Raw genomic sequence first — 16,317 nt, forward strand, 5'->3', positions numbered from 1 at the left:
GTAATCACGCTGGCCTAACAGTTCATCTAATACTCGCAACAGCCACAGGAGGTCAGTATTACTGACTTTCTGGTCCATTCCCATGTTCCTGGTAAGAAAATGGAGAGCCGGAGAAGTTGAGTCATTAGCTTGAGTCACTCACTTGAGAACCCAGGATTGGCTAGACCAGAAGTCGACCCAGGTCTGTCTCATTAGTCCCCAGGCTCCCTGCCTGACTCCAGAGCCCCCGGCCTAAGGGAGGCCCTGCACTGGTTCCCCGCAGGATGGTTAACTTGGCGAGGGAAACAGGCCCGATTAATGTCAATGAAGTCACTCTTCCTGGAAAGATCCGAATGCAGCTGCTGCAGACCAGGCCCACAGCACCTGATGTGTTTGGAGATTGTGGTTGTTAACTTTATCGTGAAACACCTGCAATCCCCATGCTGAGGTGAGATTTCTGACTGAATTTTTAAAAAATACACCAATGCTGAGGCCAAAGAACAAGTCCCTCAACTGTGAAGGCATCAGCTCCACCACCCTCGTCTGCCTCATCAGGGTCTCACCAGACTAAGCCCACCTCTAGCCAACAGGTGGGCCAAGGGGACAGGTGAGCCAGTCACGGGAACCGCAGAATGCAGCCGCCCAGCTGATTGTGGACGGCAGGTGTGGCGTGTTCCCATTGCTGTAAAATATAACCTAAGTGCATGCACGGAAGAACAATTTAGAATGTAATCTAAACTGTCAGCAATGGTTATCTTGGGGTAGGGAGTTGGGGAGACCAGGGACCTACCTTTTTCTCTAGTACATACTGCTAGAAAGGTTGACCTTTCTTTTAAAAAAGGCAGAAAAAAATCCAATTATATTTAAAACAAAACGTTGTAATATCTAGGCAAATAAATGACATCTAAGCAGGCAGGGCCAGGCCCAATCCTGGGCGACTCAGGAAGCCTTTCTGCTCCTCCTTCCCCGCCCCCGGCGCCCGGTCCTGCGGGCTGCGTTCCCAGGGCGCCCCGGGGCCCCCCGAGCCTGCCTCCCACGGGCTGTTCCCAGCCGGCACGTCCCGCGGCAGAGATGAGCTGCAGGTGGCCCCGGGCCGGGGAGGGGGCCCCGCGGGAGGCGAGCGGCGCCGCGTGACCCGCGGCCACGTGACCCGCGCGGGGCGGGGCCGCCAGCGCCTTCGCCGCAGCCGCCGCGGGAGGTGTCCGCGTAAGTGGGGGTCGAGCGGGGCTGGAGGGGTTCCTCCTTGCGGGCGGGCGCAGGCAGGGGTCCGGTGGCTGCGCCCCTCTCCGGCTCCCTGGGGCCGGGACCCCAGCGAGCCGCTCGAACGCCCTCCCCAGGCGGGGCCGGCGGGGCGATGGGATGGTCGCCATCGGCGTGGGGGAAACGCTGCTGTAGCCCACGGCCGGCCGATCTGGCCCCCTCCGCCTCGGGCCTTCCCACTCTGACTGGCGAGGGCGGGGGGAGCAAACGTCCTCCTTCTGGAGCGAATACTGTGACCCCTTGTGGTTTGGGGAAACTGTGGATTCACAAAGCAAGGCCGGCCTGTGGGAGCCCCCCGCTGCAGTACTGAAAGAGCACACACCTCTCCAGGCAAAGCCCATGGCCCCCACCTGCTTTAGTGGACCAAGATGATCACACACACATTGAGGATCCTCTACTGAGGAAGAGTCCATGGGTGGGGAATAGGGGGGCGGGTAGGGCTGGGTCGAGCTACAAGATAATAGCCAACATATTGAATACTGTGTGGTTTACATGCATGCCCTCATTTAATATTCACCATTGTGAAGCATGTCAGGTAGGTACTATTGCCCCCTTTTTCACGAAGGAGAAAACAGGCTAGAGAACCTGGGTCCTTCGGCCGAGGTCCTGCAGTTGGTAAATGGAGGAACCGAAATGAGAAGCCACGTTCGTCCCCCAGCAGCGCCTCCTGGTGGGTGGTGGAGACGCCTGGCCCAGCCTGTTAATTCCTCTCTGAGCTGAGTTAGGGCTTTCGTCTTCGTCTTCCGGGCTCAGCCAGCCAGGGGAGAGGGTGTTGCTGGGTGAGAAGGGCTTCTTCCCTCTCTCCCAACCATCTTCATCCCTTTCTCCCTGCCCTTACCACTGATTCCTTTTGTCACCGGCCCCCTGCAGGACAAGATGAAGCTCATCATCCTGGACCACTATTCTCAGGCCAGTGAATGGGCAGCCAAATACATCCGGAACCGCATCATCCAGTTTAACCCGGGGCCAGACAAGTACTTCACCTTGGGGCTCCCTACTGGTGCGTTCTGGGATGGAGAGGGTGCCATGGGTGGGGGAGAGAGTGGGCATTAGTCTAAGGGGTCTGTTAGATGGGCCCACTCAGCCAAGGGACTTTAAGGAGGCCTCTGAGGTATGGGCACTGTGTGTGGACAACTCTTCTGCCCCAGGACATACAAAACAGAGGACCCGGCTTTGTTATGGGTTGGTTTAGCTGCTGCCTGCTCCTGCGGAGTCCTAGAGCAGAGGGGATCTTGGTTAGGCGGGAAGACCTTGCTTTTTAGGCTACATCCTAAGTCTGCCCTATCAGCCCGGGTTCCGTAACAAAATGAAGTCCTGATGCCTTACGGGGTACATTTTATGTAATGAATTTCTCTTCTGTGCGTTTGAGCGCTCCTCACTAAGCAGCATCCTTGGGAGAATTGAAAAGGTCCTTACTCAAAGCATTTTCTGTAAGGCTTAATTAAACACAGGCCGAAGTGAAAAACAGGCCCGGTTTCTTTGGGGAAAAATCAGAATGTTGCCTAGAAGGAGGATATTTTGACCCCAGCTCCTCAAGGCAAATGTCCTGATTATTTCTTTCAGAAGTGGGTGGATTTGTCCCAATGGCCTGTCCACTAGAGCAGGGGTCTTCAAACCTTTTCTGTAAATGGCCAAATAGTCAATATTTTACGTTTCACTGGCCATACAGCCTCTGTTGCAACTATTTAACGCCACCCTTGTAACTCAAAAGCAGCCACAGACAGTGCATACATGAATGAGCATGGCCATCTGCCAGTAAACTTTATTTATGGACACAAGTCTAAATTTATATAATTCGCACATGTGACAAAATGATGGTCTTTTGATTTTTAAAAACTTAAGAAATATAAAAACTGTTCTTAACTCATGAGCTGTCCAAACACAGGCCACAGGATCATGTGGCCAGTGAGGTGGAGGTTGGGGCCTGTGCACTAGAGGTTTGCTGGGGCAGCATCTGCACGTACCTGTGAAACCACCACCACCACTGTCTCAGGCCACATGGGGGCTGTGCTCACATCCTGCTTTCTAACTGTGGAGCAGCCCCGGGTCAGAGTCTGGGCTTCCGCTGAAACCCCTCCCTCGTTCCCCATCATCTGCAAAATCAGATCCAAGCTCCTCAGCGTGGCATCCAGGGCCCTCTAAGGCTGGCCCCTTCCTGACTCATATTTCAACCGGCGTAGCATTTCCATCTGGGTTCCCTGGGACACTCCTTCTGTGAGATGAAGCACCAGTCATGTCTGCTGTGGAAACCACAGAAACCAACTCCACCTAACTTAAGCAGAAAAGGAATCTATTGGCTAGATACTCGGGCGCTCACAGAATTGATGGGAAGGTTAGAAGTTTGGAAGATGGACAAGATGAAGCTCAAGGGGGCAGGGAATGGCGAAGGCCAAGTCACAGGGACAAGCTGATTATTTGGGGGTGCTGCCACTGTCATTCATTCAGCAGATATTTATTGAATGCCTGCTGTGTGCCAAGCTTTTCTAGGAGCTGGGGATACAACAATGTACAAAAAGGACACAAATTCTCACCTTCCTGAAGATTTAATTGTAGTGGGAGAGACAGATAATTAACTAGCAAAATATGGAGTATATTAGAGGGTGCTAAGAGAGGAGGAAAATGAAGCACTGAAGGGGGATAGGGAGTGTCTGGGCAGGGGTGGGGGTTGCAGTGTTGAATGTCGTGGCAGGGAAGGTTTCTCTGAGGAAGTGACCTTTGAGTAAAGGCCTAAAGAGGCGAGAGTTAGCCAGGCAGATACCTGAAGTAAGAACATTGCTGGCAAAGGTAACAGTATGTGCAAAAGCCCCGAGGTCGAATTGCGTGGAGCAGGATGAGTAAAGGGGAGAGAGGAAGCCAGGGGCCAGGTTATGCAGAGCCTTTGTTAGGACTGGTTGTTACTCAGAGTGAAACGAGAAGCCATTGGTGGGTTGTGAAAAGAGTGATCTGATCTGAGTGAGTCTTTTTTCTTTCCAAGTTTTTATTTTGAAAAATTTCAAATATTCAGAAAAGCTGAAAGAATGGTACAGTGCCATTTACCTAGATTCACCAGTTGGTAACAGTTTGCACCATTCGCCTTCACCTCTTCTGGCTCATGTTCTCTCTGTCTATACACTCACACACACACACACAAACATTTTTTTTTCTGAACCACCTGAAAGTGAGTTCCAGACGCCCTGACACTAAATCCTTCAGTGCATATTTCCTCAGAGTGAGGACATTCTCTTACATAACCACAATACCCTTATCACACCTAAGAAAATTGAAACTCATTCCACAATATCATCTAATATACAGGCTATATTAAAAATGTTTCCCTAATTGTCCACATTTCTCTCTTACAGCTTTTTAAAGAAAATTAATCCAGTGTCCTGTCAGGCCTCATGCATCTTTAGTCATTTAGTCTCCAGTGGTCCTCCTGCCTTTTTTGTGTTATGACGTTGACTTTTTAATGACACTCAGCTCGAGAGTTTGCTGCCCTGCGGTGGTGGTGGGGTCTTCCCTGAACCCTGAGCTTACCCCGGTCACAGTCAGCATTACTGCTTCGTGTCGCCACTCCTAGACAGGGAGCTCTTCCAGGGTGGCTGCTCTGCCTCTTCTCTGTGTCCCCATCCCCTGGCCCTGTGCCTCGCACCTAGTAGTTAGTCAGGGAGTATCACGTCAGTAATTAAGTCTGACGGTCACTCAGGTCCTAGTCACAGGCCTTTCAGTTGTCAGTGTGCTGGCGCTGGGCATTCAGCGGTGAATGAGACAAACAGCCTGCCCTCCTGGAGCTTACAGTCGGTGGGGAAAGAGGCTTAAACAAGCAATGCTGGTGGTTAGGATTGCAGCTTTGGGGTAGGACTTCAGATCTGATGTGTTTCTCTCAGATCTGACAGGTTCTTCTTGTGGAGCAGCCCTGCCTCATTCCTGGGCACCCTCTGGGCTTCCAGGAGCTGGGGGCTGATGGGCATTCATGGCTGTGGCCTCTCTTGCAGGGAGCACCCCACTTGGCTGCTACAAGAAGTTGATTGAGTACTATAAGAATGGAGACCTGTCCTTCAAATACGTGAAGACCTTCAACATGGACGAGTATGTAGGTGAGTCTTTCTCTTTCAAGGTCCTTGAGTGATTCCAGAAAAGTCCTACTCCTCACCTCATAGGCTCGGCCCTGGAGAGGCATGGGGATGTCTCAGGATGCTTGGTGATATGCAGTTAGCATTGCCTGTCTCTTCCAGGCCTTGGGGCTGCTGAAGCTGACCTCACAGGTTGTAAGCATTACCTGATGTAACAGATGTGGAAGCCTCTCCTGCAGAGCAAGTGGTTAATAAATACTAGAGTATCTCCTTCTCTGCCTCCCCCACAGCTCCATGCAGTTTCTGGAACAAACCATTGCAAATGGGATCATGGCTAGGGTGTCTCCCCCACAGTCCATGTCTGGACTTTCTCTCCAGTGCTCATCCTCCAGCGCCCCTTTCTGCCAGGTGCACTGGGAGGGGTGCTGAGGCTGGTGTCCTTTCCACTGCTGAAAATCGACACCTGGGTCTTCTTGTCACCTCCCCCCTCCCACCGTCATTTGGTAATGGCTTCACTTTAAACATTCTTTTTGTAAAAAAATTGTGGTAAAATACACATAAAATTTACCATCTTAACCCTTTTTACGTGTACAGTTCAGCAGTTTTAAATACCCTCACATTCTTGTGTGACCAGTCTCTAGAATTCATCTTGCAAAACTGAAATTCTCTACGCATTAACACCAGCCCCCCATTCCCTGCTCCCCCACCCCCGGAAACCACTATTTTACTTTCTGTTTTTATGAATTTGATACTTTTGGATGCCTCATATGAGTAGAATCATACAGTATTTGTCTTCTTGTGACTGGCTTATTTCACTTAACAGAATGTCCTCAAGATTCATCCATGTTGTAGCATGTGTCAGAATTTCCTTCCTTTTTAAGGCTGACATTAAACATTCTTAACGTTTAACATTAAACATTCACTTTAAACATTCTTTTTCTTCTTGGCTGAAAAAGATCCATTTTGGGAAGCCCTGAGATAATTCTCTCCAACCACCTGGTGTTCAAGTTTGGGTTCAGGCTGAGCGGGGGTATAACTGGAGGTGAATGGTGGAGTGGGAGGCACAGGGTGAGGGGTGTGCTTGCTCCCTTCCCCAGATGGGCCCAGCCCTACCCTCAGGTGGCTAGGCCACCTGTGGAGGCCTAGAGTGACCTCGGCCTCCAGCTTATGGGTTATTCCCTTGTGAAAAGGAGATCAGAATGAGGGGATTCCTCGGGCCCCTGGTTTGAAGCTCTCTGCCCCAGTCCCATGGTCATAGGTGTTGGTGGTGGATAGATACTTAGGGACATCAGCTTAGCCTGTCCTGAGTGGCTGGGAGTCAGAGGGCTGGTGCCCAAGCCTCCCTGATGAGCATTCTCCTGATAATGTCTCTGGGGGTCTGTGGCTATCCTGGCATCCTGTTGGAAGGAAGGCCCCGGCTCAGCCTGGGCACGACTGAGTGTGGCCATGGCCCACAGGCCTTCCTCGAGACCACCCGGAGAGTTACCACTCCTTCATGTGGAACAACTTCTTCAAGCACATTGACATTCATCCAGAAAACACCCACATTCTGGATGGGAATGCAGCTGACCTGCAGGCTGAGTGTGACGCCTTTGAAGAGAAGATCAAGGCTGCAGGCGGGATTGAGCTGTTTGTTGGAGGTGAGCTTGACACTGCAGCTCGTGTCCAGGCCAGACCTGGGGTGGTCAGAACACACGGGAAGCAGGACGAGACCCATGTCTGTCTTCAAACCACTTCCTCTCTCTGTGCTATGACTGTGGTGGCCATTTATTACCCTGGAAAGGCAGAAAGTGAGAACCCTAGCTCCCCGCCCTGCCTCTGTTGCTCAGTAACTGCGTGGCCTTGCACATCTTCTCTTCCTGCACTTTGATGTCTTGTCTATAAATTGAGAGGACGGGATTTGGACTCCGAGGTTCTCTCTGTTCCCCAGTCTTAAGGTTTCAGGGATCATTGTGGAACTTAAAATCACAGACTCACATAGTTCCAGAAGATTCCACACTCACCCCCTGCACACTGTAGATAGCCAGTTGGACCCCAGAGAAGTTTTGCGACTTGCCTAAGGTCAGCAGCCTGGAGCAGTGGAGAGAGGGCAGGGACTTCGGTGTCCCCCTCTTGGATTTGTGCTCTTATTCCTACCTGGTCTGCCCTCTTATGTTTCCATCTGTCACCCCCTCTGGAGTCACTCAGAGGAGGTGAGGTTGGACTCCCTTTTACTGCTCTAGATTTAACTCTTCCTACTTCAAGGTGGAGAGGCGGCAGCTCAGAGCGCTCGTGGTCTGAGGTTTTAGGAACTTAGTAGACCCGTCCAGGCCGTGTGTGTGTGTTCCTTGCTGCAACTCTATTGCAGCAGCAGGACCCGGATCCAGGCAGGAGAGAGAGAAGTTAGACTTAGATGACCTGGGAAGGCAGAAGCTATTTGGTGGACTCCTTACTTAGCTTTTGCTGGGTGGCAGCAAGTTAGCAATGGGTCTGTGTGCCTCACATAGAAATGGGCAGGTGCGGGAGAGATGGGAAGATCATATGCTCAAAGTGTACCCACCCAGGGGTGAGTGAGAAAAGAGGCACAGTTTTCAAGGATTCTTCAGATCCAGGTGGGGAAGGAGAGATTGTCCATTCTTGAAGTCTTGGACCCCTGGGACTGACAGGGCTGTCCTGGCTGGCTTTCCTGGGCAGGCATCGGCCCTGACGGACACATTGCCTTCAACGAGCCGGGCTCCAGTCTGGTGTCCAGGACCCGTGTGAAGACGCTGGCCATGGACACCATCCTGGCCAATGCCAGGTTCTTCGATGGAGATCTCGCCAAGGTGCCCACCATGGCCCTGACGGTGGGTGTGGGCACTGTCATGGATGCTAGAGAGGTAAGGGCACAAGGGGTCCAAACACCTTTGGTGGGAGCTTGGACTTTTCTTTTTGTTGTTAATTTTAACTATACAAGTACCACCTGAATACATTTTTATTAAAAATGAAAACACTATAAATAAGGCTAAAATCCCAACTGACCCGTCACTATTCCTCCTTCCTCTTTTGAGCTAACCATTGTCCCCAGTGTGAGATGAATCCTTTGAGCCCCGACTGCCCAGGAGGCCACGGGCTCCCTGGCCTCTGCTTACGTACTGCTTTCGAGCTTCTCATAGGCAGAGAGGAGCCCAGTACCACTAATGCTGGAACGTGAATTTGCACCTGCCCAGGTACTGAGAGAGACCCTCTGGTGCCCTGTAGTTGGTAGAGGTCACTGCTTGAAAGGAAGCTCCCCCTGCAGCCCCAGGATGCTTCTGGTTCTAGCCCTGTGCTCAGGGACACACCTATGTGGAGAAGTGTAATTAAATAGAAGTCTCTTGACTGAATTTAGTGAGGTTTTCCCTAGAAAGTTGGGTATCATAAGAATTTTTTGTGGTTCCAATTTCCTTACTTTCATTAGAAGCATTTCCTCTTCCTTTCTGGGGTATATTTAATGGGAAGCAGCTACAGACATTTTAGCTTCAAGTTTCTTTGCCCAGGTCTGTAAACAAATGTCTAAATCAGTGAAAAAGCTTCCCCTTCTACAGTGACCTTTGTGAACTGAGCGACGGCACCAGCTTTCTGTTGGGTAACCTCGGATCAGGACCAGGGAGGCTGCTCTGCTGTCGCTGGCCTTGCAGCTTGGGAACACTAGGGTTCGAGGGCCCTCCCAGTCGTATGAGGGTATCATGATTTGGGAAAGGACCTGGGCTCGAAATCAGGAAATTCTCTTTACTAGAATGAGTTCTGGGGTCCTGAACAAAGAGTCACATTCTCTCTATGCCTGTTTTCTCATCTTTTAAGAAAAGAACAGTAAATCCTGTTCACAGCTCCATGGTACAAGTGAATTACAGTGAAAGGAAAACTTGAGAGCTGAGTTCTTCATGATCACTTTCCAGCATTATGTTATTGATAATTTTAATTGTTGAATGGAGTGTGTGCCTTTGTTTTATTTAAACAAAAAAGTGTTACCCCAAGTCATATTAGTAGGTTTAATATTCTGAACTGCAAATGACCAGATTATGGGGCAGCCTTGTTGGGGTCGACCTTAGGGGTCACTCAGCTAACTCTCACCATTGCTTCCAAGGCCCCCTTGTAGGTGGTGCAGATTGGGACCCTTCTTTTTCAGATTGTGATTGTGAAAACCCACCCAGCCTAGGACCCTCTGGGACCCAGTGTCAGAACTGTTGGGATAAGAGGTGTGGGCCTTTATATGGCATGTCTGTTCACAGGGCACTTTCACGGTCATCATCAAAAGTGCGGGGAGGCACTATCACGTGGTGGTCAAGAGCATGGACTTTGGGTCAGAAACAATCTGGAGCAAGTTACTTAACCACCCCCTACCCCCACCCCCACCCCACCACTCATTTCCTTATCATACAACATGGGGATAATCATGCTCACTGCCTCAGGCTATTTGTGTGAGAAAGCACAGGGAGCACGGAGCACAGTGTGTCACATGCTAATGACTTAGAATGCTTATGAAAACAATAGTCCTTACAGTCTTGGGGTGGCCAGACTGGAATTCAAGTGTCTGCACCCTCAGTTCTGCCCCTCATTCCCCTCCATCACGGGCTTGTTTCTGATCCCCAGGTGATGATCCTCATCACAGGCGCTCACAAGGCATTTGCTCTGTACAAGGCCATCGAGGAGGGAGTGAACCATATGTGGACCGTGTCTGCTTTCCAGCAGCATCCCCGCACAGTGTTTGTGTGTGACGAGGATGCCACCCTGGAGCTGAAAGTGAAGACTGTCAAGTATTTCAAAGGTGAGGGAGGGGTGGGAATGGGAGTGGGTGGCAGAGTTCAGGATGTGCCTTAGTGAGGAGTGGATCTAGCTTTCATGCTCTGGCCATTTTAATAAAATCAAACCCTACTGTCTCAGAACACACAGTCATTTCTCTTCCATCTGTGACTGCAAGGGTCCATTTCTAGAAACCTGTTTGTTCTCAGGAAGAGGAGAGAAAATGAAGTGAGGAGTTGTGGTCCAGCGGCTGTGTGGTGATCTTACAGTGATCCTGAGCCCCAGACTTTGTCTTTCCAGGTCTCGGGCAGGCCTTTCCTCTCTGGGCAAGGCACTGAACCATCATGAGGATCTTTTTTCTTCTACTTAAAAAGGACACACTGCTTTAAGTGAACTTACGTGAAAATCCTCACTTACTGAGCAGGCAAATTTGGAATTTATTCTTTGCTGAAAAGATTAACCTTTTAATGGCCAACTCTCCTAGAGACTGACTTTACAAAAGTCTCATGGATTCTAGCATTCCTTGGGAATAACAAATTCTTTTTCTATACTTAGGGTGTTTATCATTTGGGGCCACAGAGAAAAGATGATGAGTATCAGCTCTAGGACAAAATCTGAGAGCTCCTGAATGTTACTGTTGATAATCATGGAACTCTGCCTCTACCTGCATTAACTACTTTTTAATTTTTTGTAGGTTTAATGCTTGTTCATAACAAGTTGGTGGATCCCTTGTACAGTATCAAAGAGAAAGAAACAGAGAAAAGCCAGTCTTCTAAGAAACTATACAGTGATTAGCCTGTGCTAATCCTAGTGTCAGGTACCTCATTGGGACAGGTGTGTCTTTCTGGAAATTGCCTTTAGGAGGAGAGAGTTGTATTTCTTTAATCCAGTATGGTTACTCCAGATAAACTGGTGTACTTACTGTTCTTGGCTATGCAGCGTGCAGCCTAGTCACAGAGTTTAGCTACAGGAAGAATGGCTTACTCTTAATCAGAAAAACAAAAAACAAAAATCATTCCATAATTTGGATGTCTGCCCCACAGAGATTAGGGGTTTTTAGCTTTTTGTTCTGCCTCTGACACTGTTCACATGTACAACACACTCCCATCAGGAATTTCTATCATTACATGCACTGATTCTCAATTGGGAAGGAGTTAGGGGCTTGTGTATATTGGACAAAGCTTTTTTTTTGAGGAAGATTAGCCTTGAGCTAAATCTGCCATCAACCCTCCTCTTTTTGCTGAGGAAGACTGGCCCTGAGCTAACATCCGTGCCCACCTTCCTCTACTTTGTATGTGGGACGCCTGCCACAACATGGCTTGACAAGTGGTGCATAGGTCTGCACCTGGATCTGAACTGGTGAACCCTGGGCCGCTGAAGCAGAGCGCAAGAACTTAACTGTTGCGCCACCTGGTGGCCCTTGGACAAAACCTTTTTGGAGGCTTGAGAACCCCACCTTGAGCAGGCCTGCCCCTTATTTGAGAATCACTTTTCCTAATAAGGAACCAACTCTCTCAATGTCTAAAATCAATGTAAGGGAAGCAGTGCCTCTGGTCAGTAACAAGTGCCATGGAAAGAAACTGTCCCTTACTTTCTTTTTCCAGTTGTTTTTTCTGCTCCTAGTTGACCTTTCCATGAACTCGGGACTCCCTGGGGGAAGATTTGGGCGGGTGGAGCTAGAGAGAAGGCTTTTGCTGAGCCCCTCTGCACCTCTGGGGCCCTGCCACATCAAACTCCTCTCCCTCAGGGACCCTCTGGCACTGGGAGGAAGGCGGAAACCCTTTTCCCACCAGAGCCCTGTGTTTTTGTTGCAGGGTCTCACTGTGGCTCCCCTCTTGCACATACTCAAGTAGGAGGACCCACTAGGGCAACTGTCACGATTTCAGTGTTGTGTTCAGCCAAGGTGATGGGGGCCAGGGCAGGCAGCTCAGTTATGAGTTTAGTCACAACACACAAGAGATGTGTTGTCCTGCTGCCTGACAAGTTAAGTGCCAAGACAACATACCAAATGCTTCTGAAGTTGCCTCATGCCGTTCCCCACTTAAAGTGCCCTGCCTTCTAACCCTCTCAGGTTCACATGGCGTGCTCTGATGTTCCCAGAACATCAGGAAATACGGCCCTTTTGCCCCTTCATCCTTCACCCCTTGTTCACGAGATGAGTCTGTTGCTCTGCCTCCCTTTTACCCTCCTGAGCCTTCATGGAGTGTATGCTGCCTCCTCCCCCCTATTTTTGTGCCTGTTGGAAGCTGCTGCTGCCTCTGTTTCTGGGAAAGATCTTTTGGAGCCTGGCTCAGGCCTCTCTTTAAGTGCTGTTTAGTACCAGTGTTGTGTCTTTAGCTTTTATACACGATTGTGCTGTCATTCTGTTTTAAGCTAATGAATCAATGGACTTGTTTACAATGTGATATTTTCTATTAAATCTAATATTTTGAAATAAAATGTGTCATTTGTGGACTTCCACGCCCAAAGGTCAGAAGTGGTCTGGATTGATATTTATATATTTTGGGAATAGCTAGCGAGCAACGCTTCACACTCCTCATAACAGCTCTGCAGGAAGTCACAATCATAGCAACTGCTGATCTCTTCTTCAATCACCAGGGGAAAAGTAATCAAAATATTTCATAAACATGAAGCGCCCGTGTGGAAATGGTAGGAATAAACAGATGAGCAATAATTTATCTTGGTCTGGCTATACTTGGGATCCAAATGAGGATATGGGTATTAAAAAGAATCATGCAGATTTGTGACCAGGAGGGATATAAAAACTACAAGGTATGGAAAATAGGTTTAGTTTTTTTCTTTTTTAGTTAAAAAAGTCAATATAATGGAACATCTTGGGTCAATGTATCCAATTAAGGTACAAATAGAAGTTGGAAGAAGGGTTTAATTTTTTAACAATTGTATTGATATAATTTACGTACCTATCAAATTCACTTATTTTAAATATATACATTCAATGATTTTTTATTAAGTTTATGGAGTTGTGCAAGTCCTGGCCACAATCCATTTCTATCATCCCAAAAAGTTGCCTACTCCTCCCCTAGTCCAGGTGATCACTGATCTGCTACAGTTACCTTTTCTGGACATTTCATATAAATGGGCTCACACAGCATGACGTCTTCTGGGCCTGGCTTTCACTAAGCATGTTTTTGAGGTTAATCCATACAGTATGTAGCAGTAGTTCATTCCTTTTTATTGCTGAAGAGTATTCCATTGTATGGATATTCCACATTTTGTCTATCTGGTAAATAAGTGATTAAATTTTAAGTAGGTAATGTTACAGAAAAAAAAATTACTAGAATGAAATGAGAAAGGATTTAGTGAGGACAGCTAAACTGAAAATGTCTGTATGAACTCAGAACCTTAAAAAGATCTGCCTTTCCGAGGACTCTCTTTCCCTGGTGGCCCAACAGCAGGGTTGTCCTGCTACACCAGTTCTTATGTGGATCAAGTGGGATGTGCACTCCTGGCCAACACTGGGCCTCTGCTACCACTCAGGGCTTCCTGGAGAGGAGCTAATTATACACTTTGGGGCAGGGATCACAGTGGGCCTGGAATATCTTGTTGCCAGAAAACAAGGGTGCTTTAAAAAATGTCTGAGGCAGTACTGAGAGGACAAAGTAACCAGTTTAATGGGGCTCCCACTGGCCAGGTTGTGACAATTTGATCAATAAAGAAATATTAAATACAGCCAAGTGGAACAAGTTGAATCTAAAATCTCAAGTCTGATACTCAAAAAGGAAAAAGATTAAGTATACATGGAGTTGTATTTCAGGAAGAGTGGATGGAATGTGCTTAAAATTTTATTACATTTAGTAGAAAGTGGCAGCATGTTGACGTAAATGGGTGTCACCTCTTCTATTAAATATATCTGTTTATAAAGTAGAGATGGATCCAAGAGCCTGGCCTACCATTTCTCCCACATCTATCTACGGCTTACCTTACTTCCTCAGGTCTCTGTTCAAATGTCATGTAGCAGAGAGCGCTTCCCTGACCCTCCGATATAAAGTAGCAATCCTGATTTGCTATCCCCCTTACCCTGCTCAGTTTTCTCAGAAACATGTACCATTTGACATGTATTTGTTTCCCACTAAATCTAAGTTTCATAAAGGCAGACTTTAAATACTGCTCTCTCCTTTCCCTATCAGTGCCTTGATATCTAGAAGGTACCTGTTATTTGTTTGACTATAAGCATGATAGATGCCCCCAAGAGGAGTGATCATACACAATAACCAGGGGGAAATAAGAGCATATTATATGATAATGGATTAGCCAATTGGCCTACTGAGGAAATCTAATGTTGCTAATCTGATGCCTCTTTCCTGGGAACCAAAATCCTTACTGTGATGAGATGCTAGTGAAGCATGCATAAGTTTCCAATAAGATATACTGTGATGGAATACTGAGCTATGTAATAAGAGGTAAGTAAAACAGAACATTGTAATTTGGATCTCAAGGGTACCCTTAACAACGACTGGCAATCACACTATATTCCGCTAGTCCACTGAGTCTCCTTGAGGACTGATTTATAAGGTCTCAAGCCTCCAATCCCTCTTCCCCCAGCTTTTTTCTCAGTTGATGGCCTTGAAAATAGAAGCAATCAGGAAGGAAGTTCCACAAGCTCCCATCATCACATGCACCCACCTGCCAGCCCCGCCCTCATTCTCTCTGCCTTCTTCCTGTGACCTGCTCTGTGGCCAGTCCCTCTACTTGTGCACTAGATCCCATCTTCTCTTCCCTCCCTGAGGGTATTCTTCCAGCAAGACTCTCCTCTCTCATCTGTAGCATCAAATTTTCCTGGATCACTCCTATCAGCATACCAAACTAGCTTTAAAAACAAAACTCTTCAGGACATCCACCCCTTCCTGTAATAGCCTCCTTCTCTGATCCCCCTTACAGCAAACTTCTGGAGTTACCTATACTTTGGCTCTAATCTCTCTCATCCTTTCCCCCTCATTCTTCTGGTATTCCCATTATGCACGTTATATCTTTTGTAATTGTCTCACAGTCCTTGGATATTCTGCACCTTTTCTTTTTATTCCTTTTCTCTTTAAATGTCAGTTTGGGAAGCTTTTATTGATATCCCTTCACGCTCACTGATTCTTTCCTTAGCTGTGTTCAGTCTACTGAGGAGCCAATTAAAAGCACTTACTTCTGGGGCCGGCCCAGTGGTGCAGTGGTTAAGCGCGCATATTCGGCTTCAGTGGCCCGGGTTCACCGGTTCAGATCCTGGGTGTGGACATGGCACCGCTTGGCAAGCCATGCTGTGGTAGGCGTCCCACATATAAAGTAGAGGAAGATGGGCGTGGATGTTAGCTCAGGGCCGGTCTTCCTCAGTGAAAAGAGGGGGGATTGGCAGCAATTAGCTCAGGGCTAATCTTCCTCAAAAAAAAAAAAGCATTTATTTCTGTTACAATGATTTTATATCTAGCATTCTTTGATTCTTTCTTAAGAGTTTCCATCTCTTGCTGACATTACCCACCTGTTCTTGCATGTCATCCACTTTTTCCATCAGAGACCTGAGCGTATTAATCATAGTTATTTTAGTTATTTATTTTTTGAGGAAGATTAGCCCTGAGCTAACATCTGCCACCAATCCTCCTCTTTTTGCTGAGGAAGACTGGCCCTGAGCTAACATCCGTGCCCATCTTCCTCTGCTTTATATGTGGGATACCTGCCACAGCATGGCTTGATAAGTGGTGCGTAGGTCCACACCTGGGATCCAAACCGGCGAACCCCAGGCCACCGAAGAGGAATGTGTGAACTTAACTGTTGCGCCACCAGGCCAGTCCCCATAGTTATTTTATTTTTTTTAAAGATTGGCACCTGAGCTAACATCTGTTGCCAATCTTTTTTTTCCCTCGTTTTCTTCTCCCCAAAGTCCCCCAATACATAGTTGTATATTCTGGTTGTGCTATGTGGGATGCCACCTCAGCATGGCCTGAGGAGCAGTGCCATGTCTGCACCCAGCAACCAAACTAGCAAAACCCTGGGCCACCGAAGCAGAGCACGCAAACTTAACCACTCAGCCATGGGGCTGGCCCCTCATAGTTATTTTAAATTCCCAGTCTGATAATCTAAAATCTTTGCCACATCTGAGTCTGGTTCTTATGCTTGCTTTGTCTATTCAGACTTTCTCCTGCCTTTTAGCATCCTTGTAATTTTTTTTTGAAAGCTAGACATTACGTATTGGATAACAGGAACTAAGGTAAACAGGCCTATGGTATGAGGTTTTATGGTTACCTGGCTAGCAGCCAGGCTGTGTTTAACATCTGCTGCAGGTGTC

At 47.9% G+C, this 16,317-nt stretch overlaps 1 protein-coding gene and 1 long non-coding RNA gene across 6 annotated transcripts in view; one reads left to right on the top strand and one right to left on the bottom strand.

The window, feature by feature from the left end:
• The window catches only part of LOC102147329 (uncharacterized), a 42,085-nt gene extending 40,984 nt beyond the window's left edge, over positions 1 to 1,101 (bottom strand). For 2 of the 3 annotated variants that reach the window (XR_011425522.1, XR_002799619.2), the window contains exon 1: positions 770 to 1,097. This is a non-coding gene — a long non-coding RNA (uncharacterized lncRNA). Of the gene's footprint in view, positions 1 to 769 lie in introns of all 3 variants that reach the window. The other variant, XR_011425521.1, reaches the window with a different exon arrangement.
• GNPDA1 (glucosamine-6-phosphate deaminase 1) lies at positions 194 to 12,470 on the top strand. 3 transcript variants are annotated; one of them, XM_070234037.1, is made up of 7 exons: positions 194 to 427; positions 2,110 to 2,239; positions 5,214 to 5,315; positions 6,749 to 6,931; positions 7,965 to 8,149; positions 9,882 to 10,056; positions 10,726 to 12,470. In XM_070234037.1, exons 2-7 carry the CDS (start codon positions 2,116 to 2,118, stop codon positions 10,824 to 10,826), a joined length of 870 nt encoding a protein of 289 aa, XP_070090138.1. In that variant the 5' UTR covers positions 194 to 427; positions 2,110 to 2,115; the 3' UTR covers positions 10,827 to 12,470. The 3 variants fall into 3 exon arrangements, with proteins under 3 accessions (XP_070090138.1, XP_001504008.1, XP_070090137.1); XM_001503958.7 differs by lacking the exon at positions 194 to 427 and adding an exon at positions 1,047 to 1,185; XM_070234036.1 differs by lacking the exon at positions 194 to 427 and adding an exon at positions 1,188 to 2,018.
• The last annotated feature ends 3,847 nt before the right edge of the window (positions 12,471 to 16,317 follow it).

Source organism: Equus caballus, chromosome 14 (assembly GCF_041296265.1).
Source record: "Equus caballus isolate H_3958 breed thoroughbred chromosome 14, TB-T2T, whole genome shotgun sequence".
NCBI lineage: Eukaryota > Metazoa > Chordata > Mammalia > Perissodactyla > Equidae > Equus > Equus caballus.